The 24,986-nt window shown below is 37.8% G+C and overlaps 1 protein-coding gene across 10 annotated transcripts in view; it reads left to right on the plus strand.

Annotated features, from left to right (window-relative positions):
- NEO1 (neogenin 1) overlaps positions 1-24,986 on the plus strand; it is a 209,900-nt gene that overhangs the window by 80,680 nt on the left and 104,234 nt on the right. For all 10 annotated transcript variants that reach the window (XM_075099801.1, XM_075099804.1, XM_075099799.1 and 7 more), the window contains exons 3-5: positions 5,826-6,101; positions 9,957-10,110; positions 18,471-18,607. In XM_075099801.1, the coding sequence (XP_074955902.1) occupies positions 5,826-6,101; positions 9,957-10,110; positions 18,471-18,607 (567 nt within the window). The remainder of the gene's footprint in view (positions 1-5,825; positions 6,102-9,956; positions 10,111-18,470; positions 18,608-24,986) is intronic.

A 24,986-nucleotide genomic window follows, 5' to 3' on the forward strand; every position in this document is an offset into this window, starting at 1 on the left:
CAGTGTCCTAAAATCAATACATAATCTATTTGTTCTGCTACGGGATGATTAATATATGTACAAACATGAAAAAATAATCTTTAATATCAGAGCCCCAAAGTATCATTTATCATTATGTTAATTTAGCAAGAAAAAGGGTAATATCTTCAACTGAATGTCTTGCAACATGTGGGTAAAGAGTGGGTGCTGCATGCTCATTAGAAATGTAACTAATTTTCATTAGATCTTCTTGTGTAGTCTTGTTGATGGATGCGATTGGGAAATGCAAATGATCGAATGTAGAAAGTGCCTATTTTAAAAAAATTTTAACTTTAATAATAGTTTTAAATGTGTTTATAGTTTAAATAGACTGAATTAGCTTACATGGTAATGCATTTGAAAACGATTATAGAAAGTTAAGGAAATGCAAGCTTACAAGTTGTTCCATTGATATTTTGAAGAGGAAAAGAGAAACCGTGTAGTGGAAAGGCTCTGGACTAGTAGATGAAAGGGTATTTTCTAGTAGTATACTGCTGCAGGAGGTATGTACTCTGGGACCTGCCTCTGTGTTTATAAACAGGTCTCAGAATTAATAGTTGTTAAGGATTATATTTAGAGCGCCTCTTGTAATAAATCATTATTGTTTTGTGGTTGTCTGATGGCTAAAGCAAAAGGGTCCTCCTCCACAATGGAGGCTTTTAAGCAATGAAAATTGCAAATAATCATAGAAAAAGAGAAAATTGCTCTTTAGAGCAAAATTATAGCTTAGGTTAAAATATATATATTCTAAAACTCCACAGAACTATGATCAAATGAAGGTTTTAACTAGCATTTAAATGACCTAGAAAATGAACTCTAATTTCACTGCTAGTGAGTAATGAAACCATCCTAAACAGAGCTTATTTAACCTTAATGGAGCATCTGCACACAACAGAATACACAATGCCTGTGTTGTCCAAAAAGTAAATAGTATTAGTAAGGGATTTAAATTAAAGCATAGTTGAGCTTTATGTTAGAAATTGCAGGGCGTTAGTCCTTCACATCCTCACTAGTGCTTTAAGTTGCTGAGATAATGATTGTACAAGTGGTAGTTGTACGGGGTAAAGAGATTGCTATGGTTGAGGCGAAAACAGAAGCCATGGTGCTCATCTGACAAAAAGAGGAGGTCCAGGACTCCCTTCCAGGCTGATGAAAGAATTGGCTTAATATGCAAGTCTCTTAATAAAGGTTTCTAATGAATTGTGAATTGAGGGGCTAGTACATTCTTCTGGAAGAAAAACTAATGTAGAATGTGTGTCCGAAAAGGCAAGGTATGATAGTAGACCAATTAGTCTGATCCCAACACTGTGCCCTTTTTAAAGGGGTTTTGAAGGCAAGGGTAATTAAGACAGAGGAAAATGGAAAGAAGGCTAAACTGTACATGACTTTTGTCCGTGGTTTGCATCTGAGTTTCTTGATGAAGCAATTGATGTCTTAGAGCACTATAATAGGACGGGCATGCCACAACACAGCGTTTTGATGCGCTGTCCTGTTAGAAATTATTAAAGGTCAAAATGCTAGAAATGTAAATGAGAATATTGAGATTGATAAGCATCTGAGGTAATTACAAAAATTTAATGGATTATATTGAGAGGGAGTTTTTCAGCATGGAAAGATGCCTTGGAGACTAGAGTTTAGAAAGATCATGTTTAACATCCTCATCAGTCATTTTGCTATAAGAACAAAGTATATAACTCATAAATTAGCAGGTGTTACAAATTTGGGAGATCTTGTTGCTCTTGATGTGGCCTTGATGGTTTTATAGGAAGAATTAAATGATGCTAGGAACTGAATAATGGTGAAACTTATTAGCACAGTGTGCAAGGTCATGCAGCTACGGCAATATTCTTGGTATTGTATTAAGTTGGGACATAGTGACCAGCGATTTTATGAGAGAAGGCGGCTGGTTGGTGGATTATAGGATTGACTGTAACCTGCCAATGTGCAGAGAGCTAATGTGATTGTTAAATCTTTTGGGAAGATCTTTTCATAGATACAGAGAAGCAATTTTGTTATGTTTATGTGGATGCCTGTGATCTTAAATTACAATAGGCATTTCAAGTTGTCTGTTGTCACTTTGTTGCATCTTGTGTCTTTGTCGTCCTGTCAGTGGTTCGTGGTGAGAGAGTAAGAGGTGTTAGATCTGGATTTAAGGAGGAAATTCTCCAATGTGAAGAGAGTTGGGTGGTAGAACAGGTTGCCCAAGAGGTGGTGCAGTCTCCATCCATGGGAATTTTCAAGATCTGACTGAAAAAATGGCTGAGTAACTAGCTCTGACCTCGTAGCTGACTCTGCTCTGACTAGGTCCCTTCCTGCCCAAATGATTCTGCAATTATGAGTCTTAAAGGTGGACAGGATGGTTAGGGGAATGAGGAAAAGAAACTAAAGATTGTAGCTTCATTAACTAAGCAGAAGGAAAATTGAAAGCATCTATGATTTTTACTCATATGAATACCTTGTAGGGAGTAATGGATAAATATAAAAGATGCAAAATAATACAAAAACAAGGTCAAGATCAAAGGACTAGAATTTGGTTGTAAATACACTGGGAGTGGAAACTAACACTTTCTTCTCAGAGGAATGAAATTGTGGAAGGAGCCTCCAGCTAGAACTCCAAGAGGGGGGAAAGTGTGTAATGTTTGGAGACGGACCTGTGCAAGGTTATGCAAGGAATTACTTGACAAAACACAAGTGAGCTGTATGTTAGAAATCTAATATTTCAGAAATCAGTCCAGCTATTCGGAAGGATTTGGAAGATCTCTGGTTAGCCACAACTAGAGAGCAGGTATGCTGCTGCTTCTCATTGCATTAACATTTTTGATCTGTCACATGTTGGCATGTGGTAGATTGTGGATTTCAGTCTCTTACTATAGGTCTTATGTTTAATATAGTGTGTGAAGATGGTGATTTGTGGGTTTGCTCAAATAAATCTCTTCTGTAGTTGGCTTTGATTGCAGAGCACCAGAGGTGGTGCTGTTGGCCTGGATCAGACTTATATTTCTACAGGTGAAATGTATATACAAGTTTTATAAGAAGTATATATTAAAATTGTACTTATGTGGGTGCTCATAATGAACAGAAAGTTGAGGCACAGGAGGTAGTTAACTCATGCATTCCTTTTCTACCCCTTTACATTGAAGAGCCATGCAGTGTTTTTCATCCATGGGTATTTTGTGTACTTCAACATCAAGTCCCTGGTCTGAGCAGTTGTTCATTATCCCTTTTTAAAGGAAGAATTGCAAGGTGCTGAACTAGGTATTTACAAAATAAATTTTAAAAACCTAGACAAGATTGGTCATATTACTGTTAAATTCTCAGTGCATTCTTGATAGATATGTGTTAAGTGAGACGTGTAAAAATATTGGGTTGACCTATCTGGAAATGAGTATTTAAAACAATGTAAAAGAATAATCTTCACAAGAGATAAATGAGAATTTTTCCGATTAGGTCAAACTCTTGAAAATGGAAGATAACTGGTAAGAGATTTCACCCTTAAGCTTGTTAGAAGTGGAAGAGGTGAGAGCTGACTTAAGCTGTCACAGCTTCTTTCATGTATAATCATGACTATGAAGAGAGCTTGTGTTTGTGTTTTCTGATCTGGGGTCCTGGCTGTGTGCAGTGGCATTGAATTAGAGGTTACAAGACCCTAGTGCTCCCCAGCAGGCTCCGTTCTCGTGCTTGAAAAGTTGTACTAGGATGGTTTAATTTGTGCAACCCAGAGTCCCACTTTCCATTTCTTATATTGAAGGCACACAGTGTACTGACTTTAAAGAAAAAAATCATAATATGTACTTGAAGCTATGCGCTAGTGAGAGGGAAAGGTAAGATGTCAAGAGTACTGACAGGCTGTTTCTATGATAATACTAGTTTTAGGTGCAAGCATTAAAAAAAAAAAAAAAGGGAAACTTACTTTGAGACTGCTACTGCAGTGAGCAAGTTGTGTCCTGCCCTGTGTCTGTGCTGGTTGCACAACCACCTCTGTGCAAGCTGCAAAAGGGTGAGCTGGTAATATAGTTAACCACCGTGGAAAATGGAGTGTGAGGAGACTTTTCTTCTTCCTGTCACATGCTTTGTCCTCTTTCTTCCCCCATACTGTATTCTTTTGCCTTTATTCAACCATTTGCTTACACCAGTAGTGGTGGACAGGGTATTTCTGTTGGAAGATCTGATACTTCCATGTCATGGGAAATTTTTGTGCAAAATACTAGTGGCGGGTTGACCTTGGCTAGCTGCTGGCTGCCCACCCAGCTGCTCTCTCACTCTGCTCCCCAACAGCGTGGAGGGGCAGAAGACAAGAGGTAAAACTTTGTGGGTCAAGACAGGGTGATCAAGCAACAGGCAAAACAACCTTGACTTGGGGAAAATTAATTTCTTGCCAATTAAAATAAAGTTGAGTGGTAGGAAAACAAAGGCAAAAACTAAAACACCTTATCCTGCCCTCTTCCCGTTTCCCAGGCTCAACTTCATGCCTTCATTCCCAGTTCTGCTGCTTCCTGCTCCACCCTGGTCTCCCCAGGGTGGCACCTGGAGCTGCTCTTCCTCTTCTTCTGCTCTGACCTGGCTGTTGCAGGGCTGTTTCTCACACCTTTCCTGGTACAGCAGGTTACCCTTTGGAAATGCTTTCACAGAGGTGCCACCAGCTTTGCTGACTGGCTCAGCCAGGGCCTCTGTGGGGCCGCTGTGGAAACAGGTGGAACCAGCCCCAACCATGTCCGGCTTGGGAGTATTCAGCCTCCTTTCATGGAGGCCACCCTGTCAGCTCCTCCACTGTCAAAAATGGGACACAGAAACAAATGTCAAGCTGTTCAGTGGACTTTGGGTATTTCTGGAGAACGTTTTTACTCAGAAGGTGACACATTTGTTGGGCAGCGCTGCTGGGTCAGTGTGGCAGTGGTACCTTTGTGTTACATTATGGAGAGTCTCAGTTCTCAGGTACACTAACATGAAAAAAATAAATATTTGCCTATGAATAAATGCAGTTTTTACTTTATGTTGCTATATGTAGGGCTTTTTGTAGCTGAAATCTTCAAAGGGAAATTCTGTTTCTGTTGAATTTCAGTGAGATTTGGTTCTTCAACAGCCTCAGGCTCCTTTTCATGGTCTAGTGAAATTACTGTGAAACTAAACCTTTACTTAGACACACCCGGTGATGAAGTTGTAGAAAATAATTTTCAACTTTTTTGTCGAAGTTCTTAACTGCTAAACTTCTAATTTTAAGATAAATACCCTAAGTTGACAAGAATAAAACCCTCATTAGAAGTATTCCTGTAGGCAGTAAATTAAGATGTTGTGTAGACTGCAGACTTGAGTTGGAAGGCATAGGAGAAGCCTTCTCCTCTCCTTGTTACTATCTCCTGAGTGACTATTAGAGGATATCTGTGTTACAATGCAAGTGAATCAGTGGCTCTTACAGAATGTGGTTCAAACTATTTATTTGATGTACCAGGCAGAGAGACAATCTTGATTTTTGCCATTCCTTAAGTATAACAGCAACACTGGAGAAGTGAGCAGAGGTTACCTGCATGTCCCCTCCCATTTTCGAGGACTCCAAAGACTTCTGTTGTGTTGTCGACATTTGCTTGTTTCTAAAACTACTTTTCTTTTTAAATCAGTACTTTTATTATTTATTTTATTTGCCCTTCCACCAGCAGTCCTTAGCATAGTGCTATCAAGTGTTAAGATTTTGAGAGAGTTGGAGAGCAACTTAATTTTTTCTTTTAAGCTATGTTCATAAATCTTGACTTGGACTTCAAAGCTTTGGTGTCATCTTCAGAATACCTCTTAACTTTTTTATTTTGTATTTGCAGGCATTCCCAGGTTCACCAGTCAGCCAGAATCATCATCTGTCTATAGAGGAAACAGTGCAATCCTTAACTGTGAAGTCAATGTTGACCTTGCACCATTTGTGAGGTGGGAGCAGGATCGTCAGCCACTCTTTCTGGATGATCGTGTATTTAAATTACCAAGTGGGACTCTAATTATTAGCAATGCTACTGATATGGATGGAGGACTGTATCGCTGTATCATTGAAAGTGGTGGGACCCCCAAATACAGTGACGAAGCAGAGCTCAAAATTCTTCCAGGTATTAATCTGTTTTTCTTTAAAAAAATTAATAATCAGAACACTAGTCAAGTGATTGTGGGGGAGCGGGTAGTACCTAACAAGAATACTGAAAGGGGAACACATAAGAATCTGCTCTGTTGCATTTTTGTATATTTTAAGTGGAGCTAAGTGTAATGTGTGTTGCGGAACCTAGTGGTTGGGTTTTTTGTTTTGTTTTCAGTGTAGCTTAAAATGAGTGCATGTGGTTAAGCTGAAGGATTTTGTACCTTGGGAAGGCTAACCTGTGTCTTGCAGTTGGGAAACAGAAAAGCAAAATCAGTTGTCAGTGTCCGAGTTCTCTGCAATGGTTGGAGATCGGCTGGAGACATGCGCATAGGTTTTTTTGCCATGTTTAATGGCTTAGCTTTTAAGGACTTTTTGGGAAAGACTTATTTTCAAATGCCACTGGTAATACACTTCCATTTCGATGCGTTACAAAAAGGGAATTAACTGTTTCTTTGAGTATGTATGTGTTGGGGATTTCTGAGTTTTTCAGGCTTGAATCACACATTTAAAATACTCTTAAAATTTCCAAAAGAAGTTGGTGCTTAGTCCCTTCCTCTTGGGGTGCTTCAGTTGATGCACTTTTAATTGTCCTAATATTTAAGAAGTTCTGACTGGACCCTTTGGTGAAGTCTCCAGACTCTAGAAAGGGGAGATGATTTTATTTTGAAAGGTTTGGCTATGCCTATTGTCCCAAAATGTTTAGATGGTTTTACAAGACCAAAAGCCCAGCCCTGATGTAAACTGTTTCCACATTTAGCGTGTTCTGTTTTGAATGACACTTACATGGAGCTGTGTGTCACCAGACGTTCTAGCACAAAGTTTTGAAAATTGACCAAGAGTAAGACAGGAATGTGAATCGTACTTTCCCAAACTAGGGAAATAGGGGCTGTGTCTTGTGTGGATTTTCCTAATTATTTCCAGAACTTCATGCTGTTTCTTCTGAATTAGTCTTCATGTTGGAATTCTGATTCAACTTTCACTGCTTGGAGAACTGCCAGAAAGGGTTGCTAAATTTCCATCTTCGGAGGTTTTCAGGGCTAAGCTGGGCAGTATTGTGGTTGGTCTGACCTAGTGTTGACAACAGAAGGACCTCAAGCAGGTAGTTGCACTAGGCATCTTCAGAGGCCCCTTTCAATAAATAGTTCTGCTTCTCTATGACTATGAAAATGACTGCGTCACTTTTCTCTTTAAAATGATAAAATATACTTTAAAATACCCCAATTTTACAATTGCAACCTTCCTTCTTTTAAAATTGAGTGTCTGCTAGGCTTTGGAAATAAATCATGCTTAAAATAAGGATTTGTTTCATTAAGTTCTTCAGACTTTCAGAAAAGAAAGGATCAAATCTTTCTCAACTAAGCATACAGTTTTTGAAGAGGAGTGCTTTTGGAAAAGGTACTTAATTATTTCAGTTAGTTTTGCTTTTGTGTTTCTACAGCGCCTCAAATGAATGCTTAAGACTCTTCTGATTTGGGGGAATTGAAGATTTCCTGATAAAATTCCATATTATGTTCCAAATGATTTTGGCTCCAGATATAGTTTACTTCCTTTTGTAATATTTTCCTGAAGGTGATTAAAGATAAGTCTATTCAGGAATACAAATAAAGCTGTTTACTTGCTTGCTCATGAGTCTGAAGGTGTTGATTGAGAAGTTTTGTGAAATCCCTCCTAGCAGGCATTTAAATTTTTTTTTTAGAAAAAGTGGGATTAAACTGTTGCACAGAAAGCTCTCAATCTTGAGTGGCCCCATAATTGATTGTTTGATCTGAGATATATTTGAAAGAAGGATTTGAATTAAGCTGTTTTCCGTCTGTTTTATCCCATTTTTAAATTGATAATGCCTACAGCAGCCCCGCTGCTCTGCTTCTAAATCTTTGAAATACTCCCATCATGCACTTGCATCACACACGTTTGCATCCACGGACAGTGTTCTGCTTTTTCTTACAGTGACCTTCCTTAGAGCATTCAGTCTGACTTTTACCTGCCACCAAGCAAGCAGGAGCATACATTTCTGAGTCCTGCTACTTGACAGCAGGTGTTTTCAAATATAGGAATGCAAGGAAAAAAGAAATTACTTGATTTTTTTTTTAAAATCTAGTTTCCACTAACCTGAGAACTGAAATGCTTTTTGTGAGCTTGGAGTATTAATGAGTTCCGTCTCCAGTGAATCATTCTAATACCTCTCCCTAGTGTAGTGATTGCTGGCAATCTGTTACATCCGCTTTTTGCAACTTGGCTTGCTCCATATGCCACTCCAGGACACTCTCACTGTGTTGCCCGCCTGTTCACACATGGTCTTATTTCTGGAGCAAGCAGACTAGTTCCCTCTAACAGGGACCGTAGGCAGAGCTGCTGTGAGAGTTTGTGTGTGGGCCTGAGACAGATGGTGTGATCCAGGATTGTGCTAAGTTTGGCTCCCTCTGCCCGGAACAATTCTGAAACATCATTTCCATCAGGCCTGATTCTCTTGAATGGCAATCTCATCATGTTATACCTTGGAGCATGTGCATGCCCTTAGCATAGTGCTGTAAACGCTCAGTTATTTTCAGCACTTTGACCTGAAGAACACCAAAACCAACAACTTCCATAAGTTCCTGCAAGTGTTGCATAGGTCCCAGGTGAGATGGGGCCGAATACTGTGCACGATAGGTACAGAACGGGCTCCAGTGAGCAAAAGCAGTGTAGGTACGGAATAGTCTGTCCCCCTTGAAGGGGCCAAAAAGAGTGTGTCCGATTCTGGAGCTTGCTTGTCATCAGACTTGTAAGTGCACATCTAAGTATTGAGAATACAGCAATTCATGCAGCATAAACACTGCGTTTCTCAAGCAGTTGGCAAAAGGGTTATGATAACCAACCCAGCAGAAATGCTGTAGTGGGTGCGTAGGAGCTCATTTTCTGTAGTTACGGCACATGCTGAAGTTACTGCAGAGACAAAGGGTATGAACTACATCTTCTGTCCAGGTGTTACTGAGGCCCTTTTATGAATTTGTTACCGCTGTGGTTAAAATTGATTCTAGAACCTTTATCCTAAGGCTACATTTTGAGTAGTGGATATTTTTAGGAAGGTAGAAAAATAGCCTTTTGTCCTGAATATTTATTTGTGGTAGTTCAGTTCAGAGGAGATTGCTGGACAGCCTTTAATGGGAGGTATGTTTTCAATTCTCGCAGTTAAAGTATCATTTTCCTGTAGTGAAAGACTGAGTAAATAGGCACTTCGCTTGTGCTTGTTCTTAAGGGGGGGAAAGAAACTCCTTTCCTGCACAATTCAAGGCAAAGCCAAAACTAATTCAGAGGATTCACCATTTCCATAAGGATGGAAAACCATGGTGGATTTATTGTTTTACTATAAATCTACTTCAGCGTGCAAATTATCTAATTATTTTATTTCTCTTAGGGTTGACTCTTTACTGCAGCAATTTCATTTTCTAGTGCGTAAAAGCACTTTCTCAGGCAGCTACCTGATGAAGTCAGGTGATTGCCCAAGGTTGGCTGGACAAAGTCAAACCTATACCTTTCTTTACTAAACCTCTGCTAGCTGATCAAAGTTAGTTTCAGGGCTGTAGCTATTAGCTGAAATTGTTTCCTAGGGGGTTTGAGGAGTCAGATCCCAGCAGTGGCAAATCAGTTTGCCTGTCTGGAGGAAACAGTTAAGAGCTGTTCAAGTGGGAGGCCGCAAGAGTCTCTCACAGAAAACTATTTAGGTAGGTAAGATGACCATTCAATCCTGTGAAGATGCAGGAAAGAAAATAGGTGTTTTAATTGTTCTTTTTAATGATTATCATCTGATCCTGCATCTGGTACAACTTTGTCATTTACAAAATATTTGCAGATCCAGAGGTGCCACAGAACTTGATGTTTGTGAGGCAGCCCTCTTCGCTTACTAAAGTTACTGGGCAAAGTGCAGTTTTTCCATGTGTTGCTGTGGGATTTCCAACTCCATATATCAGGTGGACAAGAAATGAAGAAGAGCTTATCACAGAAGGGTGAGTAACGGCTAACATATATTTTTATATAACAGTAGGAACTCAGAGTTACAATTTTAGATGAGAGCACAATTTGCGTTCTACTTAATTTTAAACCAGGAGAACAGAAGCTAGTTTTCAAATGCTGCAGGGCTTCTAGACTGAGTGTTATGACAAGTAAGGCAGTTCATGAGACTTGTGGAACAAGCTCATTGTATATTTTCTGCAGACTTCTGAAACCAAGAAATGTTATTTGAGGCTGGAAGCTTGTTAAGAACATATTACTTTCAGATTGCCACTGGTGTAGAAGAAGCAATTAAGGGAATAAGGTCACCGCAGAAAAGCGAAGACTGTTTCATGTTGGCATATTCTATGTGTGAAGCTCTGTATTCGTGTTACTCTTTTCTGCAGTGAAGTTGTCCAGTATGTGTCTAAATGTTCCACGAGAACTTACGGATATAAGTGGAATTTCATAATTTCTCATTAAAACAGAATATTAAAATGTTAGGTGTGATTTAAAGAAGTTGTGGCCTTTCAGGAGTGCATCAAGTGAAAACTACTCTATTGTATTTTGTCATTACTGGTGTATTCGTTCAAAATAAGATGGTAGAAAATATGTATGAAAAAGCAGAACAAATCTTGTCAAGAAAAGCTATCTTTTTGTCCATCTAATGAACATACTTGCTAGAACAAGGAAATTACAAACAGATACTTGAAAGTTCACAGCATCCCTCAAAGTCAGTGGTGAGATTAATGTAGGAACAAGTTAATTGTGAAACAATGAGGGGTAAAGTTCTATAGTGGCACGGCTGATAGAGAAAGCAGCTAAAGGAATATGCAAGTCTTTCTGCAGTACCAGCGACAGTAATGTCTCTCTTTGTGACAACTCTTAAATTAAAAAAATCCAGGGGCTCGTAATTTGAACTGTCTTTGTCTGGAAAATGCAAGCTTCTGTGGGTAGTGAGTAACAGTTTTAATACCACTGAGAAATTGTGGTGATGTCAATCTGATGGCACAAGATTTAGATTCATCTTTTGTAAGTAAAAGAAATCATTCACCTACGAGGTTGGTGCAGACTCATTAGAATTGCACAATCAAATGTGATTAAGTGTCAGAATAAATGTGCCTGGTAAGATGTTAATTTTTTTTTCTTCTATGTAAAATGATGTCATGTCATACCTTTTATAAATTTTTGCCCCCCCGCCCCCCCCCCCCCCCCCCCGGCTACATCACATTCAGTGCACAAGGATGTTAAAGCTCATTAACTAAAGAGCTCTCATTTTTATTTACTTCAAATTTTTTATATAAGGCTGGAATTTTCAAATCCTGCTCTTAATACAGTGCTGTCAATTCCTTTATGAGCTTTTCTATGCAGGTTGTCATGATAACTTCTGGGGTCTTCCCAAATATATTTGTCTTTTCAAAATTCAGAGTGAGAATTATTGGAGAGCTGATGCATAACATCAGTGAACTTATTTGATCTTTATATGTGCACAATTTGAACCACATATGACCTGATACTTCAGAACGTTTAGCATTAGTTCTTAGCATTATGTCTCTGTTACAGGAACGGATTCCAGTTGACTTTCGCTGCAAGTCCAAATGGTGCTGTGAAGTGTGTGTCAAGTTGTCAGTACAGGCAGTCAGAATAGTGCTTCCTCTGTGCTGGCACCAGCTCTTTGCTTGAAGTCACTTTTTCTTGAGCATCTTTCCATTATCACATGGACACTGTGTGGTGAGGCAGGAGCCACAAGGCTGTCAGGTTTCCCAAACACAGTTTTACTAAATGTTTTCTACTCCTGCAGCAAAGGAGCTATGCATATTCTCTGCCAAACCCAAGGAAAGCCTCTTGCCAAACTGAAAGCTGCAGGTGCCCATAAGTTCTTGAAATCCACTGCTTGTCTTATCCTCTGGATATGTATTCACTAAGGAGGATAGTTGAAAAGATGGAGATATTCCTCTTCCATTTGAAATAAAAGTTTTCTTCTGCTCAAAGAAAGAACCCAAAAGGAGTAAACAAGGGATTTGAACAATGAAAATATTATTTCTTTTGACTTACTGTTAGTTACAGAACCTTTCTTGTGTGGCTGAAGATGAGTGAATAAAGTTATCTTGCTGAAGAAACTGATTTCTAAAAATTTTGGTTTGTGGTGTGGTTTTTTTTTTCCTTACCTACCTTAAAAGTAAACTCTATAATGAGCACACTGTAAAGGAGAAAGTTTGGGGGCTTTTCACTCTGTAGTCAGTAAGCTTCCTTCATTGGTTGTTGAACTGGTCAAACTGTGCCAAAACTCTTAAGTCTGCTACTCATGACTATGGCTTCATGGAGAAGAGATTCAAACAGCAGACAACAAAAAGTTCTTAAACTTCATTTAACTCGGCAGCTGGTGTATTATTCTTTTGAATAGAATAACTGGAAAACCTCTAGAACTAAAAATTAAGATTCTTTGTTGGAGTAAAGCCTGCAGTTAGACTGCTGCAAAACAGGTACCTTAGCTTGTTATGTGTGGTCTGTTAATCTAATTACAAATCACATCACATTTAATCTGTTTTAATATCCCCTTTTGGTATAGAAGTAAGGCTTTTCTTATGAGCGTAGCTTTTCTTTATCCCAAGAAACAACGGATTCTTTTCTTCTGGACAGGCTTTAATGTACCTTCTACCTAGGAAAAGGTTTTAAATCTTGGGTTTTGTCTATATACACACACTACAGACATTAATGTACATATATACGTATGTATATAATTATATATTGATACATGGTCTGTGTATATGCGTATGTATGGGGTTAGGAAACAAAACTTGGATAGCAAAGTTAGGTATGTCCCTAATTTTTATTCTTTGTTAAATGGTTTAAGCACACAACTTTCTTCTTACTTTTGTCTTTTTAATGGTCGTAATTAATCTAATAAAAAATTTAATTTTTTCTGTAAGCTGTATTGCTAAGGAGAATATGTATAGGAACCTGTGTTAGTAGGAAAAATAGGCTTTTTTTAAGGATTAGGAACGGTGGGATTTTGGAATTAAATATTTGTTATAAGACCTGAAAAAAACAGGTGTTCAATTTTGATGGAGTATTTGTCAAAGACTGCAGTAAGGTTTATGTTAATGGATAAATATGAGTAAACTGGAATGATGGCAGTCTTGGCACTTGTTCAAACAAGCAGCCTGTAGTGTAATATATTGTGAAATTAGTTTGCTGTGATAAAATATTTTCCAAACTAATTTGAGTGAAAGAGAAAGGAAGCTTTGAGTGTTGAGTGAGAAACCGGTGAAGCTAATGTGATGCTAAAAATTTCCATTGTAGTAAAACTGTTACAACTTCAAAGAATCCTTTCAGAACCTGTTAACTTCAAGATTTTAAATAAAGGTGACAGACTGCTGACTTTCTGGTTCCTCATAAAGAAGTCCCTCAGCCCATGAAATAGCCAGGTTCTGCTCAGGACTTGGGGAAGTCTCAGTGCTCAGAAGCTGAAGGCTAAAAGGCTCTTTGGAGGAAGGGTGTCTGTGAGCTTGTGCCATCTGTCTGCCCTTCTCTGAGCATTGCTGTCTGGCTTTGGTCTGCTCCTTTGACCTTTCTTACTGTAGTCAAGACTTCAGAGAGAAAAAGAATCACAAATTGAAAATTGCACCCGATAACCTGTCACTGGGAGAAACATTTGACTTGTGATTAAAGCTTTTCATTGAATTGGCTTACTAGTCAAGCCAATAATCTTCATGGGACATAATTTTCTCAAAACTACGTTGTTGGAAAAGAAAGGAAAAGGCTAAACCCTATTCTAGGCTGCTATTTATGGTGCTGGTGCTTGTAGCTCCAAACCAGAGCTTCAAAATATGAAGCGAGCCTCTAGACTCAGACCAAAGCAGAAGAAATAAACCCATTGTATGTATTTGTGTTTTTATAATCTTGTGATATAGATTGTACTGCTCATAGTTCTTTAGTTTAGGATTGGCACTATGATTGCATACCCACCCTATCATACAGGTGGTTCAGCGATGCGTATATGCATTGTACTTTTTCAGCTGGGTTTCCTCCATAAACTCAGTAAGTAATGCAGGTTGAATAGTTTTTCAGATTTTGCCAACTTGAGCCTTTCATAATTCCTTTTTTATCTTTTTATCTTTTAATGTCATGTCTGGCTAAGGATCCTGCTGCATGATTGTGTGTGTGTTAGCAAATGCAGGAGTAGTTTTGTGGTTTAGATGATTCTGAAATGGAAAAAGTGAAGTTTCAGGTGAGGTGGTTGCCAAGATGGCTTTTCGGAGCCTGGGAGACAGGTGCTGAGTTTTAAATGTTTGAAAGATGTTGTTCTGCTTTGAAAGCTTTCCAGTATGTGCTCAAACAGCATGTATTGTGTAACTTGATTTATATTTGGACATTTATATGGAAGAAAATACAAATGCTTGTACTGCAAGAGTTCTTTAAAAAGTTACAATAAACGAGTCAATCTGAAAATGAACAGTTGAAAGGACCCTAAACAATAACATGTTTTAAGACTGTTGAAGTACAGCCTAGTCTTCGGTGCTGTTGGGCTGTTCAATTTAGGAAAACTTTATTTCATTGAAAAATGACTACAGAAAACTATACCGTGGTTGTATGGTTAATCATTTCCTCAAGTGAGATTACAAAGCTGAGGTTGCACGTGTGGCATTAATTTTATGCTGTTGTTGTATGCGTTCAAATGAAGTCTTTAATTGTGTGATCGCATACATATTCCGATGCGGGCGTTTTTCCTTAATACTTTGCACAAATATGTGATATTTTAAATTATTACATATTATTGTTTGCCAGGCGCTCAGAGCGATTTGTATTAAGTGAATTACACTTGCCTAACTCAGTAAAGGTTAAACAAAGCAGAGTAATTACGGAGATTTTTCTGGTAGTATATTTCACAAAATAATCTAATTTACAGTCTAATTTTATCTGCTGTACTTTACTAACACTGCAAATAGACTATAAGATGTTTTGGGATTACTAATTTAAAAGAAGGAAAAAAAAAAGCTTAAACCTCAGGGTATAACCGGCAGTTTGAATACAGTAAACTACTAAAGGCTCACTGTGTTTTTTGATAATGAACATAAAAAGAGCGTGTGACTTAAGTATCCAAAGTAGCTCAAGTAATTGTATATTATGAGTGTGTAACAGAGGGCAGTATGGAATGCATGTAAAAGGCTTGAATTTCATTTTGCTGTTCTCTGACATTTGAATGATCAATCTTTGTTGTTTTTAATGACACTTTAAATTATGTTATCACTTTTATACTAAGCTGATTCTTTGTCTCCAGTGCCTGAAATCTGATTGCTTCACTCTTTTGTGGAAATGCTTCATTGTTCTTATAAAATTAAGTTGGTTTTACTTCATTACAAAAACTATTTTGCTTTAAGCCTAGAATTATCCCATAGCTAATGCATACAGAAGGAATCACCAAGAAGTCTGGCAGATTGTTTTATTCCATGTTTTTAACAGAGGTGAACTTGGATATTGTATTGCAAAACTCTGGACTCAACTCTAGGTTTTACTGAGGAAAATAATAAAAGATAATAGAAGTATAGCTGACAACTTAGATGGCTGAAAACTATATTACCTTGTTTCTTGACAAAAAAGGGAATTCCTGTAAATACTATCATGTTGCAAATAGTTTGTGAGATCCTATATGACAAACTTCTGTTGCCTAATATGACATGGTCTAGTAATTTTTTTAAAATTGTTTTAGTAACATACTAATTGCTGGTTAGTAACATCATAGTCTGCTGCCTCACCATGCACATGTTACTTTGCTTTTCCAGAGGCTGGGTATGGGAAAATGAGCGTCATAAGGCACGTGTTGCTTTTAGATGGATAACAATGGAAGTTGGTGGATATCCAGAAGAAGGCACTATATGTCATCATAATTACACTAGGATTCTGTATAACCTTTTGTCGTGCCTTTGCAATTGTGTTAGTCTCAGCTTCTTGCATTCAGTCAGTTCTTTCTGCACAGCTTTCCTTCCTGTTCCATGTCCTGACTATTGCTGGTAGCTCTAGCACATTTACCAATTGGCTCAATTTCTTTCTGCTTTGACTTTAGCCATCAGCAGGTTATATGCTACGGAGATTAACTTGCCACGAATGCTAGAACAAATAATCAAGGAAGCTGTTTTACATAATAATAAGATACAAAACTGCATGTATGGATGTGTCAAAGTCCAGACTTGTCTTAGTAATTTATTTTTCTTTAGGCTTGACTTTAGTTCAGCCTTAACATGTCTAACATGCGATTCTCACAAGTAAGTTTCAGTGATACTGTTTCTGTTCACCTTGACGATGTTTGGAAAGCTCTTTGTGTTGGTGGACTGTCAGTGTCCAGATACAGACAAAGAGGTTCAAGAACTGCAAAGAGCATTGTTTTCTTGGATCTTTTTATATAGTCTTAGAACTTCTTTAGATAGTCAGATTTGCCGTGGAGGTGGTGTAGTCTTGAGACTTCAAGGTTCAGTTTCTTTGTGTTAACTTCAACAGACTTGTGCGGTTTAAATATAATCAATTTACCTGGATAGAATACAGGTAAATACAATACAAAAAAAAAAAGTGGGAGAAGAGGGGAAAGAAGTGATACAGTTTTGGCAGCTCTTGTTAACATACCCTTTGTACAGATTTTTCTTGCTCGAGATAGGAGGCGGGTCATCCGTCACTATCTTTGATTACTGCTAATGCTCCCTTTTTTTTTTCTACATAGTAATTTTTCATCTGATGCATGATATCAGGCTTCTGCCTTTTTTTGGCTGCCATGACAATAAAATAAATATAAAATAATCCAGGATGTATTTTGTCATCTTACTTTCTGTTCTTGAACCACTGTCAAGCTGTTCCAAAGCAGAGTTTAATGACCAACTTCCTTCTGCTTTCCTCTTAGCTAGAACCTGTTTGCAGTGCTGTCCACATACTCCTCTACTATTTCTTCAGGCATTCCCCTTTTTAAAACTCCTAATAAGTTTTTTTCAAACTTTCTATTATATTCACTGAAATTCCCTACACTCCTTGGGAAACTAACTTTTTGTAGTCTTCCTGTTACTAAATCATGGAAACAGAATGCCTTTCTTTAGGGTATAGCTGCATAGGACATGTCACTGGATGCTTTTAAGACTGGTTTCTTCCACTTAATTCCCATAATGATTTTATTTGCTCTGCTTTTAAATGTATTGAATCAGAAATTTGATCAACAATTGTAGTAGTATCATAAATCAATATTAATATAGCAATTAGGTGAGTCAAAAGTCTTTGTGTCCTAACAATTTACCTTTCCAAGCAGGTAAGACCATTGGTTATACTAACAGAATTCTAGTAAAATTTCAAATGGAGAAAGCAATTGGGTTGATTTTAGTACATTGGCCACTCTACAGAGACAAAGAAAGTTAATTGTTTTAATATGCTATTCAGTTACCATTTTGAAAGAATTCAACGCATTCCTGCCCACTAAGCCATTGGTTGATAACGCCAGAAAGGAAGCCATCAGGTAGACTTTTTTCCCCTCTCCAAAAAAGAGAAATAAGAATGGTCCTGGATCAGCATCCAGTCATGATTTGTCTTGGCTTGGGGTTTTTAGTAATCTTACTGGAGTTTTATTATGGACACTTGGAGTGATGAAGAAACTTGGAAAGCTCTTGTACAAATTTGTATCACTTAAAGGGAAACGGTGTTTGCAATTGGAGAAGAGTGCTGACGGTACTACATGTAGCATAAAAAGGAGATGGCTTATAAGGGACGAATTATAAGGGCCGTCCCCACCCCCCAAGTCAGTGGGAGAAAATTCTATACAGAAACTTTGTCATCTTGTTTAATTTGTCTTTTGAAAAATTTTTAACCTATATCTTATTCTGAAATCTTACCTCTTACTGAAATGGCTATCTTAGAAAAATTGAATTACTACACATTATACAGTGTACATTGCTGTTCCTTATGTTGTACAGGTATAAGTCTGGCATGTTATAGTTCACTTAACTTTTCAAGCAATAAGTCATTCTGGCTGTATCCACAAAATAGGATTTTTATTATATGGTTGTGTTATTTCATTTTTCTTGAGTTTTAGCTGCTATTGTCTAAATACCTTGGATTGCATTTCATTGAGCAGAACTGAAGCTGGAAGTGCAAGAAGATGAGCTACTCGTGTGGAATTGGTATAGTTGAACTTAATTTTTAAATGTGAAGCTGAAGTATAGAATTTGACCATCTAGTTAAAAATTCATCTCTATCATGGCTCCTTGTGAATGGCACCCAGGAATATCATATGTAAACACTTCTTCATTTTATGTAGACGCTTCAGGCAGAGAGCTTTTTTGTGCTTCTCTGGTAACACTTTATTTAATTTGTCCAGTAAATCGCCCATATGTCCTGTTTTGCACAGCTATGACAGATTTCTTCTGCTTGCGGGAGGCAGTCTGGAGATCAGTGATGTTACAGAGGAGGATGTTGGGATGTACACCTGCATAGCAGATAACAGAAATGAGACAATTGAGGCTCAAGCAGAACTTGCAGTTCAAGGTAGGTCAAATATTTAATTTTAAGATAGAATGGATCTCCAGGTGACTTTTCGTAAGGGTTTTACTGTGCAGTGAGTTAAAGACCTTGTTGTGTTTTGTGCCCTGTTTTAAAAAAGAAAACAAGCCCTCACAACCCACCCCCCTCAATTCTGTTGCATTGTGTTATGCGTTACTTTTTCTTATTCAAATGGCTTATAATTTTGTAAATATTCAAAGGAGGAATTTGCTTAAGTAGTAAATTCCTGAGCATGGCTAAAAGCTGCTGTATATACTCATATAATATTAAATGTGGTACTTTTCTAAAGGAGGACAAAGATCACAGTGTTGCTAATCGCATCTGAAAGTTGACTGATAGTACTACTACTTAGGTCTTCCTTGAAAAGGACATGTATGGAGTACTTTTCATAATCCTTAAATATACTGGTGTTTTCAAGGAGCTTGACAGAAGATAAAAGCTGAGACAGTTATTTAGTAGTACCCTGATTTATTTTGTGTATAGCTGTCTTACTCTTGAAAGCAATTTTTATTAGAAACAGCACTGAAACGTTGATAACATTGATTTTAAAAACAACATCATTATGTAACTTGTGCAAATAAGGTAGACTTGTTAATGAGCAGGGAAAAAAGGTAAAAATTTGGCTTCTTCAACTTTCTTACATTTCATGAGGAAATCTGTCTTTTTTTTATTAATTGGATCTTCATATTGGTTTGAAATTCTTCAGCTAGAATTTACTGGCATGTAAGAGTGTTTCATATATGCAATGTCCTTGTAAGAGCTTAACTGACTTGTTTTAAAATGGATTGTGATACTAGAAAGTTTGTCTTGAAAGTATGTCTGAAGGGATATATTTAATCACCGATCAACCCTTAAGGAAGGTTTATCTATAGATGAAACCTTTGTGACAAAAAAAAAAGTATTGTTTTACATTGAGTTAACTCTTCTAACACCACGAAATGTTATGTAAAGGCAAGTTAGCAGAGTTCTTCTCTGTAAACACCAGGTGTGAAAGTTTGAAATTTTAGCGCTCAAGGCTTTTATATTTAAGGTGATATATTTTCTGTGTCGTGCCTGGAACTTCAGAAATACGGCTGTGTTTCTGGTAGAGAAGAGCTGGAGGAGGTCAGCTGGGGATTGGAAAAAAAATACTGAGAATGGACAAAAAGTTTTCAAAGAAAGTTGATCATTGAGCTGCTCAGTATTGAATAGTTAGTTCTCCCTCATTAGGAAAGTGCAGTATGAAAGAAGGTTTATATTAGCATCCATAACATTTCTGCATTATGTCACAGCCATATTTAACCACGGCTGTGTAAAACCGAACATTAACAAGGTGCAGAAATTGTTTCCAAACATATCAGGGGGAATATTCTTCTGAGAGTGTGTTATCAGTACTCACTCTGCGCTGTTACCTGCTACCTGTAACTTAAGCTTCACCTTGCATTTTAGTCCCCACCGGTCTTGGGACTAGCTTTCCAAGCATGTCATTTGCCTTCTGTAGATTACAGAAGCATTTTAGCTAACTCTGCCCTCCTTTAGAAGTTGAGGAAGAATATCCAAGAAATGCATTGTCTGTGAGGCCTGATCAAATGCAATATTGCTCTACTTTGACTTGAGGCGTTTTGAAAGCCGACAAATTCTAGTCATGCAGAGAAACCCCCCACATTTTTCTTACCTTGTTTCTTGAGCCAAAAGAATAAAGATAGGTGCTGGGTCTTTTTAAATACTTACGTGCTTGATGCTTCATAGTACTTTATGATAGTTTTATGCAACTCAGTGTGCTGTGTTTAATTCAGTTCCAACTTATAAAATTTACAGAATTGCTATGAGACTTTGAGTTTTGTGAGCAATGGCACAAAATAATATTAAGGATATGATGCAATTAAGCTAAGAAAGTAATAAGTAAGACTCAGATTATAGCCTTCATGTAGGGTGTACAGCTGGGTCGTTTGGGGGATGACAGTGACTTTGAGATCACCCTTTGCTCCTTATCTAAACCAACATAAGGGATTTCTTTATTTCGTGGTAAAGACTTAAAATATATTCTGCCAGTTCTTTTGTGCTGATTTTTTCTTATATGCCTGGTGCAAAAAAAAAATAATGCTTGAGTAGTAAAATATATTAAAGATTATAAGGATTATACACAATGCATTTTGGAAAGTTACATTTCTGATTTTATTACTTCTAATCTCAATTCTACTTTTCTTTGAGAGGCCACTGCAGACAGTAATTGTGTGTCTGCATTATTATGATCTGGTGAAGGGCTGAATAGTTTGAGTAAATGTTACCTGATTACTGTATCATTTTCTTCTGGACTAGAAAAATTGTCGTCTCTTCCCACCTAATAACTGCATGATTTTTGCTTAATTTAAGGTACTTCTGTCATTCTTAGAAATTAGTCTGGCACAAGTCCATACAAGAAATCAATTTTTGGGGTGTTTAATTCCCTTGTCTAATGTATTTTTCTGCATCTCCTTCTTGAAGCACCTGGGGTTTTTGTTTGGAGATTTCAGTTAGCATGCTGGAGGATGTACTGAGGCAGTCAGTCCTTTTTTCCTTCTTTTAACATATCACGATGGCAAGTCAGTGAGACATTTGTAAATATCTACTGTGGGTAAGATGGCATTGTTTGACAGTGTTAGGACAGTTAAAGTGAAATGGTGTTCCTGTTGATGCCTCTTAACAGAGATTTCCCTGCAGTGCGCAGTGTATGGATTGACTGAAATTTGCAGGTAGTTGGAAACAGTTGTAAGCTTAAATTGTGCATAGAATAAAAAAAAGGCTCGTTAAATGTTACTTTGCTCCAAGACCAGCTTTTCTATATTCTTTAACAAGGATATAAAAACCTGGAAGCAAATATGCTTTCTCTTTGATGTGGCACCAGTGGCAGCAAGCTGCCATGCATGGATCCTCTGCGTTGGACTGATTACCTGAATACGCATTCTTTCATGGCAGCAAGGATGAAATTGCTGACCTTGATCAGTAAAGGGTAGGGTACCACGAAGTGTCCTGCATCAAGGTGCCTGCTGCACTTGGCTGGTGAGGAATAGGTACATCTTGCTGTGATGCTTGTGTATTTGCATAAGGTAACTGGAAGATAGTTGAAGATGGCTTGTTTCCAACTGCATAAGAGTACATGAAACAATCAGCCTGGGGAGTTCTTATTTTCTGTTAAATTTGGCACCATTTTGAATTCAGATAAATGTTACCTTAAACTAATTGACTGCACTCCAGTTCTTTTGGTGACACTTCAGGATATCATCTGTTTCACATACCTGGAGGTAGCCTGTTGAACAGGCTACCCTGTGTCATTTAAATAAAAAAAGAAAGAGAAGCTTTCTATTGCCCCAGTGTTTGGTTTAAAACAATTATTTGATTTAGCTCCCCTACATATATCACAGAAGGATTGAATCTGGAAAAATGGCTTTAACTAGAAAAGAGTACTCAACTAGAAAGGTACTTCAGGGTCCAGAAGCATGTTCTGCAAATTCGTTTCCTTGATCACTTTGTGTACAACATGTGTCCCGGGAGCTGGAGTTGTGAGATTTTAATTTTATTCAGAGGATGATGGAAATTTAATGGGATGTTTTAGTGAAGGCTGTTCTAATAATGTGCAAAGGGTATGCAGTACAGGTCCTAGGAATACAGGAAAAAATAGTATCTAGCTACTGGTCGAAGTAAATAATGGTATTGAAAGTGTTCTTTGTTGAGAAATCATTTAAATTTTAGGTGGGTTTGGAGAGAAGAAAGAGTATGCTTTTCATATAGCCTACATTTAGGAGGACAAAAGAAAGAATCATGAATAAATACCTGTTTTTGTCATTAGTTATATTCTTTGTCCCTTTGCCTGTGAAACATGCTTGAATTTTCAACCCTTTTTTACACCTCATTATTCTTTAATATGGTACAAAGGGATTTTTGGGAAAAGCACAGGGAATTCAAAGTACTAGAAATCTGAAGTAGGTTTTGGAAGATCTTTGGGAAGATGATAGCTTCTGTCAACCGCCTGGAATTAATTCTCTGTGCTGCTGAATGACACCAACTGTTCCTGCCCTCTCTTTGCCTGGCTGTGCCCACTGGAAAGGTGGGCACTGTCTCCGCTTCTCCCCACAGCCCCTCTGTCATCTATTTGTGAAGATGCTTTTTGTGAGCTCTAGGGCACTGAACTTAAAATAGACTTTCTTTAGTCTGATTGAAGCTATCTTAGATCATTTTGTCCAAAATGGGTTAGGGAGCAGAAGCCTGAACAGCTCAGCGATGGATCTGTTGGAAGCACAATTTTCAGGCCTTTTCCTTGAAAAGGGGAAGATGCACGTTGCCACAAAGTGAGGAGACACATTGAAGTGAACTCACAAGACTGCTCTGCATCAGAGTTACAGAAAAGTTTCTAGTTATGTGTGTGCAAATGGGACATTTCATGGACTCATGTGTCATGCACCAAATTTTGGACTTGCACATTTGCGAAGTGGTTTGAATATGGAAGAGAACATTGGAATGTCCTGGAGGAAGATCTCTGGCTGAGATGGTCTCAGCCTATAAAGCTTAACATTTTTGATTCCCATCCTCATTTGAGATAGTCTTTAGGGGCAAATATCAAGTGGATAAAATGTGTGTACAGCTTTGTACTCACTTTTCCTTGAGTTAATATTGGGTGTGAAAAGCATATGTCATCATTGTCTCAGGGCAAGCACCTTGAAAGTGTCTTTTCCAGGGCATGTTACTTCCCATGAAGGGAGGCAATAATTTGGTGTCTGAAAGTCTTCGGTACAAAATCCAGTTTCTATGAGCTGTGTTGACAGTGTTCCTTCCCCTTGTTGTCAGCAGGAGGGATGGTGCTGGGTACCAGATTTATTTACAACACGTGTAATGAATCGAGAGCACTGGAAAAATTTGGTTTGCTCTCACCAGCAATGAAAGAATCTGTAGTACTGCCGTGAGATAAGAGTGGGAAGTGATGAAAGAAAAGCTGGGGAAACAAGTAGTAAATATATTTAAAACGTAATCAGCTGGCTTCTGTTCAGTCTAAAACCTGCAGCCTGGAAGAGCCGTAGTGGCAGTTAAATATTGAGAAGGTTACAAGTTCATTCTTCATCTGGGAAATATTTCAAATTTATTACTGTGCCCAGCACCCCTGGGATTTCTGCAAATACTGTGACGTGAGTTAGATCACTGCGTGAGCTTCCTGCCGCCTGTCTTGGTACTTATGTTGTAGATAATGAGTTTAGAGGGAGTTTTCTCTTTTGGTTGAAATATTTATTGCAGTTAATACTGAACCAGAAAATAATAAACCAAAAAAAGTTCCATTTCCATTTTCATTTTCTTTACAAAATTGATGTGGCATGTCTAAAGTCTTTAAAATAAGTGAATCACTGCATTTGTGTGCAAAGAGTCAGAATTGTTCTTTGTTGTTGGTTGTTACTACCTTTCAATGTTTTCTGAAATTGTGGAAAGTGGCTCTTGAGTCATCTAGGACAGCATTCAGTGTCTGATAGTGTATCTTAAATACTATGCATTAAACGCCTTGCTGTGGTAATGTACTAAAATGAAAAACAAAAATAAAGGAAAGGTTTATTTTGGGTGTCTGTAGTGATAAATGAGAGGTTGCACATGGTAATAGGCTGATCACTACCTTATTTGTGCTGCCGGAGCAAACTGTATGGAAAAAACCCAAATGCAGAAGTGTTTTGATAGAATTCTCAATTTTGTGCTTTGAAGGGAAACACTGGAAATATTTTCAATACAACTGAAAAGCTTTATGCTAATGGAAGATCTTTATTCTAGCATAAAATGCATATATTGCAGTGTAAGAAAATATTTGTGTGTGTGTGCTTTCTGTGCAAGGGCTGGGTAGTAATTTGGATGATAAAAAAAGCTAGGTAAAGTCTATATTTTTGCCTAGCTGATGGATTTTTAAATTCATAGTCAGTGACACAGATCAGATTTGAAAAGATGATGATTATGTGACACAGCAGAACCCTAGCGCTGGGGGTCTAGACCATGCCAGCTGAAATGTTCCTTTGTCTGTGGAGTGTACTTAATGCCTTGTCACGTGCAAAATGATTTGAGATGGTGAAATTCAGGGTGCCTCACACATGGAGCAAGGCTTGGGGCACCCAAAGGAGGAAAGAAACCTAGCTTTCCCAAATCTGTGAAAGTGTGCTGCTGGCAGACTTTGAGAAGTGATCCGGATCTGTTGTAGTTCTGCTTTCCTTTTCGTTTAGCCATTCGATTTGCTGTTGGTGTAATGGCTGTTTCTAGTAGAGAAATCACTTCGGTTATTGATGGCAGGTAATTTAAGTTTTTGTATTTGAAGATCTTGGCGTAGGAGTGATTATGCTTCTATTAATACATCAATTTTTTTCTATTTACATGTGTGATTACTACT

This window comes from Phalacrocorax aristotelis, chromosome 7 (assembly GCF_949628215.1).
Source record: "Phalacrocorax aristotelis chromosome 7, bGulAri2.1, whole genome shotgun sequence".
Classification (NCBI taxonomy): Eukaryota; Metazoa; Chordata; class Aves; order Suliformes; family Phalacrocoracidae; genus Phalacrocorax; species Phalacrocorax aristotelis.